Source organism: Sturnira hondurensis, unplaced genomic scaffold (assembly GCF_014824575.4).
Source record: "Sturnira hondurensis isolate 20B ecotype Veracruz unplaced genomic scaffold, ASM1482457v3 Scaffold0000396, whole genome shotgun sequence".
Lineage (NCBI taxonomy): Eukaryota > Metazoa > Chordata > Mammalia > Chiroptera > Phyllostomidae > Sturnira > Sturnira hondurensis.
The window spans coordinates 6,940,641-6,954,466 of NW_028073027.1; the positions used below are offsets into that span (position 1 = coordinate 6,940,641).

At 37.5% G+C, this 13,826-nt stretch overlaps 1 protein-coding gene across 2 annotated transcripts in view; it reads left to right on the forward strand.

Annotated features, from left to right (window-relative positions):
- PLS1 (plastin 1) overlaps window positions 1-13,826 on the forward strand; it is a 102,135-nt gene that overhangs the window by 78,742 nt on the left and 9,567 nt on the right. For both annotated transcript variants that reach the window (XM_037040245.1, XM_037040254.1), the window contains exons 11-12: window positions 2,250-2,328; window positions 6,468-6,582. In XM_037040245.1, coding sequence (XP_036896140.1) covers window positions 2,250-2,328; window positions 6,468-6,582 — 194 coding nt within the window. The remainder of the gene's footprint in view (window positions 1-2,249; window positions 2,329-6,467; window positions 6,583-13,826) is intronic.

The window sequence follows — 13,826 nt, forward strand, 5'->3', positions numbered from 1 at the left end:
GGTAGTTCCTCTTCTTTCTTCTTAGTAACCTATGTTTAATATATCTGTTACTTTTCATGAAACTTTCCAATTGCGGATGTCAGTCTGATCCTGAAAATGAAAAGAATGTTTTGTAGTTTTTTCTCTCTTTTACATCGGCAATTACGATTTTACTTCTATGATCGCTTTAGTTGTCTGCAGTGCAGACAACATTCCCAGTCTGGGACACACGTTTTCCCAGTGCTTATCATGGCTGTTGCCCAAATGCTAGTGCTGCTGGCTGTGACACCCATTTCCCAAGATAGCTGGAGATGGTATTAAATAAATAAATGCTCAATTTAAGAAATCCATTTTACTTACCACGTATTAAAAATTAAGATGGTAATGGTGCAATTAGTTGAGAACAATAAGGAAGAAATGAGAATCATTGAAACTCACCAAACACAGTTAAACATACAAGTGTAGTGTCCTTTTAAATATAATTCCCTATATTGTCAGGTTTAACAGACTTTAAATATTATTTTAATTAAAAATGAAACAATTCTTATGCTACTGCTGTTTGTAATTTTAAAACATAATTTGGATTTTCAGAAATGGAAATAATGTAAAAAATTCTCTTATTACTGGACAAAATTTATATACAGCAAAATAAGAGACTGTAATAGAGAAACAACTAAAAAGTAAACCCAAGTCACACGCACCAAGCTGTGGTTTATAATATGTTTATTATTGTGTCACTTTGGGGAAAGTTCATATATTTAATTTGCACCTGTTTAATAACTCCTATAAAATAAGGCAGGCATGGTTTCTAGAAATATTTAGTTTGACTTGGTTCTTTTTTAAAAGGTTTACATAGGTTATTTATTATAAAGTGGTAGTGGCAGATGCAAAAGGTTAATCAGTTACTTTTTATGTACACAAGTGTTGACAAAATTTGAGGAAGAAATTATATGGTTGTATAAATTAATAGAGCAAACGTTCTGGGAAAGCTGTTAGGTAATGGCACTGAAAACCACACGCAAGTGCAGAAGGCAGATCATTTCCTGAACACAGTGACACAAAAACCAGAATCCTTCAGGTTTTACAAGGTTTCGGTTTCTCTCCCGGGTGCGCAGGTTTGTGGTATCTGTGGCACCGAGTCTGAAGGTGACCGCAGAGGTGGCTCCAGAGAACGGGCTCCCGGGCTCCGGTGGTTGTAGATGTATAGGGCACATTGTCCCGGGAATCTCACATGAGACAGAGTCTAGAGAGGGCCTCGAACTCGCCTCTGGTTTAGAAGCGATGAGAGGTATACTATGAATGTTTCATTTTTTTCAGGAATGTGGTGATGAGATACAGGCTAGGCCATTCCAGTGTTCCCCCAACTTTGCTGAAAAACAAACAATATCATTATCACTTCGGACTATTTGCAATTCAGGGGATGACTAGAAGACAGAAATGGCAAGGAGAACTCATCTCTCTCTGCTCACTTTGTGAGCAGAGAAATAGCCCTTGTTTTCCTTATAAATGAAATAGACACTGCTATGAAGGGAGTCTCAGGGAGTTTACGTATTCATGGGTTAAATAATAATGCCTGCCAGAGTTTCTTAAGGCCATCTTTGAGGTCTAAGGACTTACTGTGATGAAATGTGTCTTTCTCTTAGCACCCTGTGTGAGGGCTGTGACTCTTATGTATTTTCATTAGTGACAATCTAAAATAACTCAAGAAGACTATAAAATAGTTTTATTCCCTCATTACTTATTTTTATATTATCCGTAATCTTGCCTCTTGCATTGCTATTTGGTGTAATTAAATGTAGGCCTGTGTGCCCAGCTACTTTTCTGTGTAAAGCCCCATCTGTACAAATTTAGTAGTACTGCTTTGAAAAAAGTGTAGCTTCTCTATTTCTGTTTAATATGCAGATTTTACCTTGGCTGCTAATAGATTTTCTTCTATTAATTTTTAGCCAATCCCTTTGCATGTAATTCTACATATGTGACGACATAGGCTTATTTGTTACTTTTCTGGACAGAGAAACCCATGGCTCTGTAGTTCACAGACATCAAGGAACTCTAGATGGAAAATTTTAGAGCAAATAGAGGCTTTCTAGACAGAGGGGGAAAAAAGGGACTTTGGCAATAAGAGATTTTTTCCCCCCTCAAAATTTTGTAGTACCATAGGAACCATGGCAAAGTATGTGTGGCCAGTTTGTACCTGCCTGAATGGTTTAAAATGCAGTTCTTGATTCCTTTTGACCTGAATCATCAGTGTGAACTTGTATCTACTCTAGGGGAGAGCAAAGAAGAGAGGACATTTCGAAACTGGATGAATTCCTTGGGGGTCAACCCATACATTAATCATTTGTACAGGTAAATATTTTTATTGTGTTTCAGCTTTCTGATGAGCATCCAGCTTTTCTAGTTTCAAACTACAGGTATCTTTACATGAGAACATTTTATAAAAATCACAGAATGATGGGAACTGGCAATGGAATGGATTTTAAAAGAATCGCATTTTAAAAAAGATAGTATGATAATATTAGTTATAATTCTTGGTGATATAAACAATTTGGAAAAGATAATCCATCTTACTGTTTTATAGTTATTGATCAGGAAAATAAATTGTGGGGGGGGTTCACCCAGAAACCCCCCCGCCCCCCCCCACCTTCTGCCATGGATGAGACTAAATCTGCCAAGACAGGATCTGCTTGGGGAGGAAAGGTGGCCAGTCTCTCACAGGAGAAGGGCCTTGAGCCTGTTCCACAGTGGGCTTTTATTGGGTTCAATTTGCACAGGAATACAGGTAAAGCTCATCAATCATTGTTATACAGTAAGGATCAAACAATAGATAAGATTCAAAGAACTATGAGGGCTTATTCTGAGTCAAAGTCAGATAGCTAAAGGGCCATAAAACTTTGGGAAACAGACTCATTTTAGGCTTGGACCCTTATCATTTAAATTGAGGGCATTAGCAAAGCAGGTTTCATATGATTTTATGCATTCTTTCTTAGGCCTGATCTGCCTGTTTTTGCCCAGGGCTGCCCCACCCGTTGGCATTGTTTCAGGCTTAAGTTAGGCGGGGGAAGTAAGGCAGCCAAGAGATTAAGAGACTTTTACAGACAGAATGAGAACTCAGGCTATGTCAAAGCCAAGGACTGAGGATGAGGACTCAGGCTATGTCAAAGCCAAGGACCGAGGATCCATCACCCCATTTTTCTATAGTCCCCCAAGTCTTCCCTGATGGCCCCATCATGACCATAAGATTCCCTTAGGGAATCTTATCCATTGTTGACTAAGTACTTATCTGCCCTAGGCAAAGCAGGGTGAATTAAAGGGGGCAGAGGTGGCGCCTCTGTTTGGAAGATAAGCTTTGCCTCCTTAATGGCTTATGGTCCCAAGGCATTTCACTCAGCCTTAGCCAAGGGGGGGGGGGGAGCAGTTACAGCTTCTGAAACCAAGCAGGGGAGTTTGCAACAATAAATTATTTCCATTTTAACAGAGTAGAATAGTAATGTATTATAAATAATTCTTATCATTATGTCAATATTTTTCATTATCAGTCACATTCTATTCATTTTTGCCAAAACCTCAATTATACTACATTTTGTTCTATATACATATATATATTTTAAAGATTTTATTTATTTATTTTTAGAGAGAGGGAAAGGAAAGGAGAAAGGGAGAGAAATATCAAAGCGTGGTTGCCTCTCACATGTGCCCCCTACTGGGGACCTGGCCCACAACCCAGGCATGTGCCCTGACTGGGAATCGAACTAGCAACCTTTTGTTTCACAGTCTGGTGCTCAGTCCTCTGAGCCACACCAGCTATGACTGTTGTGTATATTTTTTCTCATTTGTAGAAATAACTTGTGTTCCCTCATTGTTATAATTTATTATTTCTTTCTTAGAATTGACAATACATTATTAATTTTAGTAGGACTAAGAACATGTTTTACTGACTCATTTCTTGTGCTCTCTGGTCATGCTAATGAAAATGTGTCTTTCTAGGTGTGGTTCAAAGGGAAACCTTCCTACTGTCTTTTCACAGGATCTACCAGCCTGGCTTCAAAAAGGAAAAGGAACTAAGCTTTAGCTAATTATATATTTTTAAGAAAAAAGGCCTAATTAACTAAACATGTTGATAATTTGCACAACCAAGGAAATGCCTTAACAAACATTAACTAAATTATTATTTAAATTTGAACTGAAGATTAATGGCACAAAAGAACAAGTTCACTGGCTAATTGAGGATTTATGATGGAGTAATTTCTTCTTCTTGGTGTATATTCAAAATATTATTTAAAATCTAAAACCAGTACTGGTTATGGTAACTGGCTTTGATGTGATAGACTCATATTTGATAAACTCTTGAGGATATGTAAATTCCAGCTAAATGACAAGAGATATACGTTATTTAGACTGGAAATCCTGTCCTAGTAGCAGAGCACTAAAGGACTCAAATGCTGGCAGCAAGGGGTGACTAGATCTTTACGGACATTGGAAAGAATGTCTATAATATAATTGATAGAAAAGAATAACAGGTCTAGTATGACCCTATTTTTATTTTAAATTGAGCATATACATATTTGTGTATGATTTTTTTTTAAACCTGGAGGTATAAATACCAAACTATGCAACCTGTGCAGTAGCATTTGAGGGTAGTGAGGAGACTTATTTTTAGTCTTAGTAACATAAGTATGGTATTTTGTTTTACAATGGGTATCTATTTCTGTTTTGATTACAAAATTAATTTAAAACCAGGGGATTAAGATTTGTGGAAACTCATGGTAACTTGTTCATGAATGTCAAGAACACTAGAGTTCTCTATGGTTGACAGTAGAGAGGAGAATTGACCAAATTTCTTAAAGATTTTTTTGTAGTTAGATCCTGAAATGCCGACACAAGGCTTCTAGGCATATGTAACTTTTTCTTGGGAAAGAGAATTCAAAAAATTCTCAAAAGTAATAGGACCTTAAAGAGAATCACTGTTTATGGAAAAACAATCGCTAGAGGTTCAGTTGCCTCCAGAACCACGTGTCCATGACTTTGTGCCTGGCTCATATTCCTAAACCCAGTAAGTAATTCTAGCTCCCCATCTACAGTATATCAAATGCAAACCAAACCAAAGCATTAGAATAATGTAGATTATTTTAACTGAAAGTTCTCTCATCTAAACAAGTTATTAAATATATTTTAAGAAGTATTAGTCCTAGAATTTTTCTGTGACGAGTTAGTTCTGGGGCACATCTTGAATTCTCTGGAAGTCATTTTAACTCTCTTGGTTTCAGTTTCTCTATTTGCAAAACATGGATAATAATAATGCCAGATTACACAGAAATAAGAGTGAATTTGTTTAAAGTAAAAAAGAAAAATTCATGAAATAGATGAGATTCCAGAAACTATATAAATACTTTAGTGATTTTTTAATGCAAAATGTTTCATGATGTTTATAGGAAACCTAGTCGGCTCTTAATTACCTTCATAATAGACTTTCTGCCTCCATTGCCCAGCAAGGCCAAGCCCCCTTCACTGGCATATGGTCTGTGCTCAGAGATGCAAAGTAGCTTTAATATGAATCTTAGCTAAACATAACTCAGTGAACAAGCTATTGAGAGAGAAAAGCCTCATTATATAGCTGCATATAGCGAGTTTAAGATCAATTGCTATTTTTTTGTGTCTTTAGCATACAGAATTGAAAACAGACTCAATAGACATAATTTGAGCACTTCAGGAGAACATGTGTTTCTGAATTCAAAATAGTACTAATTCTTACTTCAGTAACTCCTACTTGCTCATAAATTCCTTCCACTTAACCCTCATTATTTAATACAAACAGCTGCCTATAGCATAGTTATTGTGATTTTTATGCAATCACTTAAAAAAATTTTAAAGTCATAATATATAAGCATTATGTGAACTCCATTTCCAATGTACAAGTTTTAGGAAATAAGTATGTAGACTAAAATAAAGCACGATTATCTGTTCCTAACCTTCCCATATTCCTTTTTTTCTGGCCCAGAGATAATCACTGTTAACAGCCCATAGCACATTTAGGTATTTAAATGCTCTCAATTTTGAAAATAAATCTGAGAAATAACAAACTATGCAGTGTTCCACCAGTTGCTTTTGTAATCATAATATGTCTTATAAAGCTTTTCATGTTAGGACATAGAAATCTGCCTCATTGTGTCTTATGGTGGCCCAGAAGTCCATGGAATGACCGTTTATTCAGCAGCCCTCTACTGCCAGGTCTTTAAGTCATTCCCAGGTTTATAAATAGTATGGCAGTGAATGTCCCTGTACCTGTATAGGTCTGTAAACATTTATGAAAAATTTTGGACAGATTTCTAGATTAGCAGTTCTGGGTCAAATGATGCATCCTGTCCTCCTTTAAGCATTAAGTGACTGTTTTGTATTTTTAAAGACATAAGCCCATTTCCAGTGTGCTTAATAAAATGAGGTAATGCCAGCATTTCCTCTGCCCTCACCTTCTTTCCCTCCTGTTTTAGTGATCTCACAGATGCTTTAGTGATCTTCCAGCTCTATGAAATGATCCGCGTGCCAGTCAACTGGAGCCATGTTAACAAACCTCCTTATCCTGCCCTTGGAGGGAACATGAAGAAGGTGAATGCAATAATGTTGTTGTTGTTCCAATGTAAAACAGAAGATTCCAGTGTAAAACAGAAGTTCTTGCAAAGCTTAGTAAAGTGTGATCTCTTCCCACAGTTCTGATTCAAACCAAATGTTTTAAGCTGAATAGCCTTTTTACAAGTGTGCTTTAATAAATGTTTGGGAGGATGAAGGCAGTTTCCCCAGAGACAATTTATATACCCATTTTTCTCTTTAGCAGGTTGTATTAATTAATGTTCTCTAAGATGCATCATAAATGCATTACTGTTTTATAGTTGCCAGAACTTGCCGAATCTTCACTGGGTTTTTGTTAACATTTTTCAACACATATTTATTGAATACTTATACAGGGCAATGCAAGATATAAAATAGTACAAGGCATGGAGTTGGTCTTCAGGAAGCCCTAAGCAAGTTAGGGAGATATGAGTATAACTATGGTACAGCACAGTGTACACAAAAGTGAATATTATGATTTCTAAGGAATAAAAGCCTACAGGCTACATTCATCGTGAGAGGGTTCATGCAGGAGGTGGTTTTTGAGTTAGCCTTTGAGAAAGGATAGAATTTTGCCAAGAGACTGCTAAACTTACGTGTACAAAAAGAAAGCAAAATTAAAAAGTAAACAAATAATAAACTTGGAGACATATTAGCAATAAATATGGCAAATAGTTAATATCCTTAACATAAATAGTTCATACAAATCAACTTCTAAAATGTGATTGCTATCACTAAAATTATAATAGAACAGTAAAGTGGACAATATGAGTGAATAGTTTACAGAAAAAGAACAATGAATAATACATAAGAAATGCAATTTAATATAAGATATAATTAGATTGTACTTCATTCACTGTTAGAGGAAATGTTCATTGTATAATCTTTCTAGATTCAGTTTGGTAATACATATCAGTAATCTTCAAAAAGTCCTTTGATTTAATAATTCCGCTTATTGGGACTTCCAGTCAAGATGGCAGCATAAGCAGATATGGCTTGCCTCTTCACACAGCCACATCAAAATTACAACTAAAATATGGAACAACCATCACTCAGAACCATCAGAAATCTAGTTGAATGGAAGTCTGACAACTATGGAATTAAAGAAACCACATCCATTCAGACCAGTAGGAGAGGTGCAGACACAGAATGGGCTAGTCCCACACCCATGTGTGGTGAATAAAAATTTGAAAGGACATCTCGGGAGTTAGGAGTCTCAGCTGCACACCAGGCCTCACAACCCCGGGTTCCAGTGCCAGGAAGATAAGTCCCTACAACTTCTGGCGGTGAAAACCAGCGGGGATTGAGTTGGTGGAAGAAACTTATGGAGCCCCAAGCAGTTCCTCTTCCAAGAACCCACCTATGGAATCACCTACTCAGACTCACTGCCTCTGAGCTCCAGCAGTGGGTTAGCACCTTGAAAGGCACCAGTGGTGTAGAGGGAGAAACTGAAGTGTGTGGCATCAAAGTGAACAGAGGCCATTGTCCTTTTATTAAATCTTCCCCCTACAGAGCCAGAAAGCTGGCTAACACTGTTTGACCGAGCTTGGAGATCCCCAGAGACTCCTCCCCATCCAACTTACCAGCCCACCCAAGCTGCTTTTTCGTATGAATATCTGGTCTTGATTCATGCTGCACAACTTTCTAAATCTTCTCAACAACTGCTGGCCTTAGTGAGCCCTGGTTCAGCACTAGCAGCAGCCAGACTAGATTCACAGCTTGGTTTTGCCTGGGGATCTCCAAGTCCAGCACAAGTAGGAGCCATCTCAGATTGCTCTATAGCAAAGGTAGGGTGGCCTTGCATAAAACACAGGTGGGAGCTGACCTTAGCCCATACTACCCAGGAAACCTTAGGGCCAGCACACCTAGTGGATAGCTACAGACCACGCTGGAGCACCATCACCCTGCCTCTGCACAGCTGAGCTTCCATGGAGAGCAGAGGTTGGTGTTCAGTGGTCACAGCCAGTCCTTGCAGCTGACTGGCCTGGGTAAATTCCTCCCATTGACCTGCCAGTGACAACCAAGGCTCACCTACAAGAACTCAGCTCTACAAATGAAGGGCATACCTTGAGTACCCAGCTTGGGTGATAGGGATGGCTATGCCACCAAACCCTACAGGATACCCATTACAGTTGGCCACACTACTGAGACACAGAGTCAGAGCAGTTCTACCTAATACATAGAAACAAACACAGGGAGGCTGCCAAAGTGAGACAAAGAAAATGGCCTAAATGAAGGAACAGATCAAAATTCCAGAAAAAGAGCTCAACAAAGTGGAGGTAAGCAATCTATCAGATGCAGAGTTTAGAACACTGGTTATAAGGATGCTGAAGGAACTTAGTGAACATCTCAGCAGCATTAAAAAGATTGTCAGAAATTAAGGATACACTAATTGAAATAAGCACAATTTACAGAGAAACAACAGTAGAGTGGGTGAAGCTGAGAGTCAAATCAAATGTTATGGAACATAAGGAAGCAAAAAACAACCAATCAGAACAAGAAAAATGAAAAAAGAATTAAAAAACCACAGATAGTATAAGCAGTCTCTGGGACAACTGCAACAGGTTCAACATGTGCATCATGGGGGTGACTGAAGGAGAAGAGAAAGCAAGAAACTGGAAATTTATTTGAAAAAATAATGAAAGAAAAATTTGCTAATTTGGTGAAGGAAATAGGCATGCAAGTCCAGGAAGCTCAGAGAGTCCCAAACAAGATGAATACAAAGAGGCCCACTCCAGGACACATCATAAATAAAATGCTCAAGGTTAAAGATAAAGAGAGAATCTTAAAAGCAGCAAAAGAAAAGCAGTTAGTTACCTACAGGGGAATTCCCATAAGACTGTCAGATGATTTCTCAAAAGAATCTTTGCAGTCTAGAAGGGATTGGAAAAGGAATATTCAAAGCCATGAAAAGCAGAGATCTACAGCCATGATTGCTCTACCCAGCAAAGCTATCATTTGGAATTGAAGGGAAGATGAAGGGCTTCCCAGACAAGAAAAAAACTAAAGGAGTTCATCATCACCAAACCATTATGTGAAATGTTAAAGGGACTTTATTGGCAATAAATACAAATCTACCAACAATTGAATCTGAAAAAGAAAACTAAGCAAACAAGGAGATCAGAGACAGAATCACGGATACAGAGAATATTTTGATGGTTGCCAATTGGGAGAGGTGTTTGGGGGAATGGGTGAAGAGGTGAGGGAATTAAGCAGTATAAAAGGGTAGTTATAGAATAGCAATGGGGATGTAAAGTACAGTTTAGGAAATGGAATAGCCAAAGAAATTACATGCATGACCCATGCACATGAACAATTGTAGGGGGATTGCCTTAGGGAGTGGAGGCTGCTAGGTAGAGGGGAGCAAAGGGGGAAAATCATGACAACTGTAATAGATAATAATCAATAAAATATAATTAAAAAGATCACATGGAGGGTTAGCAACAGGGGAGTGGGAGGAGGAGAAGGGGGGAGAAGGTACAGAGAATAAGTAGCATAGACAGTAGGTAGAAAATAGACAGGGGAGGGCAGGAATACTATGGGAAATACAGAATCTAAAGAACTTGTGACACATGGGCATGAACGAAAGGGGGGGAATGGTGGGGAAGGGGTGTGCAGGGTGGAGGGGAGTGAAGGGGGAGAATGGGACAACTGTAATGGCATAATCAATAAAATATATTTAAAATAATTAATAATAATAATAATACTGAGCCTGGTCTAGTATGACTCATTTGGTTAGGCATTTTCCCACAAAGCAAAAAGTGGCTGGTTGAAAAAAATGTTTTTCAATTATTACCTAACCTGATGAAATAATGAAAAAGACAGGAAATTGTGTGCCAAAATACTCATAACAATAAATTCAAATCTAGGTGTTTCATAATGGGTTAATAAAAAGGGTACACCCATAGGTGAGGTAGAGTATACTATTAAAAGTAGCATTTTAAGCCCTGGCTGCGGTGGCTCAGTGGACTGAGTGCTGGCCTGTGAACCAACGGGTCACTGGTTTTATTCCCAGTCAGGGCACATGCCTGGGTGTCAGGGCAGGTCTCCAGTGGGGGTCGTATGAGAGGCAGCCACACATTGATGGTTTTTCCCCACCTCTTTCTCCCTCCCTTACCCTCTCTCTAAAAAAATAAAATAAAATCTTTTTTTAAAAATATTTTTATTTATTTATCTTTAGAGGGGAAGGGAAGGAGAGAAGGAGAGAAATATCAATGTATGGTTGTCTCTCGTGAGTCCCCTGCTGGGAACTGGCCTGCAACCCAGGCATGTGCCCTGACAGGGAATCGAACCGCAATCGTGTGGTTCACAGGCCCGTGCTCAGTCCACTGAGCTATGCCTGCCAGGGCAAAATAAAATCTTTTTGAAAAATGGCATTGTAAGTATTTTACCAATAGTGACATGGAAATGAGCAGGGTACAAAGTGGCATATATGCATATGAATCTAATTTGTTTAAAATATCCGCAGACATACATTCTATAAAAACTTCTTCACATCTCTAGAACAAATCTGCATGTACAGACTTTATACTTTAAAACTATTTTTAAAAATAAGACAGAAGGAAATACATCATAACATTAAAATTAGTTAAATAAGTAGCATGATCATGAGGTTTATATTCATATTTTTCAATATATCTAGTGGTTGGACATACCTACATTTTAAATTTGATTTGATTTGTCTACAAGTCTAGTCATGGAAGTAGAATTCAGAAAAATTTGTTAACTAATTTCACGTAAGATTTTTCAGTTTTTCAGGTGCAAATTGTAACAGGAAAGCAAAAATTAAACCAGTTATGGCACCTGGAATTTTTTATGTTAATTATAAGATGTCACCAATGAATCATAGGTGGAGTGCTTCTTTTTAACAGATACTAGCTGTTTATATAATGAAGCATAAGACTTGAAATAAATTCAAGATGTTTAAAAAAGGAGCAGTATTTTCAAGACCCAGTATCACAGGGACTTATTTTATGGACTTTGTACATTTATCACCAGATATCACTTTGCTTCATATGTAAAGTGGCTGTACCACTTAAATAGTCTTTCTTCATTATTTCCTCGGTGTCCCGTTATATGATTTTTCTCACTTTCCAAATGATTTAAGCTTTGCTTTTGTTCAAAATATTTGAAGTGCTTGGTAATCATTTCTTCAATTAATGCTGTGAGACTGAACCCTCCATTTTTTTCCCTTTTCTTGTGTTCATTTTTATCTTCTACAGGCTCCTAGACTTATAGCCTGACAGCTTTAGAATTTCTAAGTCCCTGTTCTTGCCCAGTGCTCTGAAGTTTGTGCATTTACATTCTCAAGGAGTAGATTCATTTTTAGAGTGTTAACTACTACCATAAACATGGCTTACCTCTAGGAACCTGATTTCTTATTCTTCCTTTAGTTTTGTATCTTTTCAGAGCTTAAGTGCTTTGCCAAATTTAGAATCAAATGTTGCCAAAAAGCCCTGGCCCGGTGTCTCAGTTGGTTGGAGCATTGCCCCATGCATTGAAAGGTTGATTCCTGCTCAGGGCAGATACCTTGGGTGTGGGTCTGAACCCTGGTCAAGGTGTTGGGGAGGCAACCAATCCATGTTTCTCTCTCACCTGGACTTCTCTCCCCCTCTCCCTCTCCTTCCTGCACTCTCTCTCCCTCTCTCTCCCCTTTCCCCTCCCTCCTCCCATTCCTCCTCTCCCTCCTTCCTTTCCTCTCCCTCTTTCTCTCCTCCTAGAACACTTCTTTCCCTGATGCTAGCATTCATTTCCATTTTTCCTTTCAGTGCTTGTCATATTTAGTATCTTAGGTCTCTAGACTAGCAACTCTTACCTCCTTTCTGACCATTATCCCTCTCAGGAATTTTGGTCAAACTATTAAAAAATTATATTATATAAATATAATCACTTAAATATAAGTGATTATTATGATTTGCTAGAAAATTTTCCTAAGGAAATGGCTGTCATTGGAAAATATTCTGGGTTTTATCTCTCTCCCCCATTCACACTGTTACAGCATCAGCTCTGATGCTGTAACAGTGTGAATTAAACAGCTCTGATGCTGTTTTCCATGAAGTAGGAGTCTCTTCCATTGTTTTCAAATCTGTGCATTTCTATAGAATGTATTTCTAGTAGGCAGACTAAAGTGCTGCTGTAATATGACTGCTAGGAAAAATAAAGAACATTGGAATAGTATTTATTTCCCTCTATTTTAAGAAAATTAATACATATCAAAGATTTTATTTAACTTATTAAGGGAACTAAGCAGATATTACAGCAGATTCAAAAGATTTTTTTTTGCATTTTTATTTGTTACACACTGACCTTTGGGAATTTGAATTCTCTTTTTTAAAGAACAATAATCATTTATTTGTGCAAATTATTGGGTGGCCCCTTTCTCACCTTTTCTGGAAATATTTTTTTTATTCTTAGAAATACATTTCTGTGTACCCTAGATTGAATTGTTTTGTAGTGAGGCCTCACCTAGTTTGGTAAAGAAAATCAGGAGACACCAGTGACAGTATTTTTCTTAACTAAAGTTTAATTTATTCTAAAAAGTGTTAAATAGTTTTTACTACTGTATCACCAGTATATATTACAAGATTACAAGAGCTTATAATTTTGGTGGAGATAAAATACTCAAATACATAGAAATTATATGTGTGTAATGTAAATCATATATATGTGTAAATAATTTACTTGGGTTCATTCATCAGATTCTTACTATAGACAGGGCACTGTGCTGGGTGCTGGGCTGGGGTGGGGAGGATATGGTATAGATTTGTACATGTTATAGTTTTTGCCCTTTAAAAGGAGCTTTGCTGTAGTTGGTGAAAGAAGATACATAAAATGCTAAGTTAACTATATGATGGTGCATATGCCTTATAAAATAAGCATTATCAGGAGTTCAGACTAGGGTTGGATTATTATCAGCTGGTAGTGTTAAGATTAAGCCTTTGTTGAAGAAAGTGGGCTAAACGTGGAATTTCAGAGGATGAATAAGATCTAGATAAAAAATATTGCAGATGACGTTAAACTGTGAATGAAACAATTTCTTCTCTATTCCTTAATTTTAAGTTTAGACAAAACTGTATTTATTACCTCTATTAATAGAATTCAGGGAACCTAGGTTGTTTTTAGTCACAGGTTTGCCACTAATAGGCTGTGGGATCTTGGACAGTCAAGACTTTCAAGGTAAGAGGGGATCTTAAAACCTTCCAGCCAGTTGTTTATCTAGGTTAAACCCTCAGTGCTTTGGATAT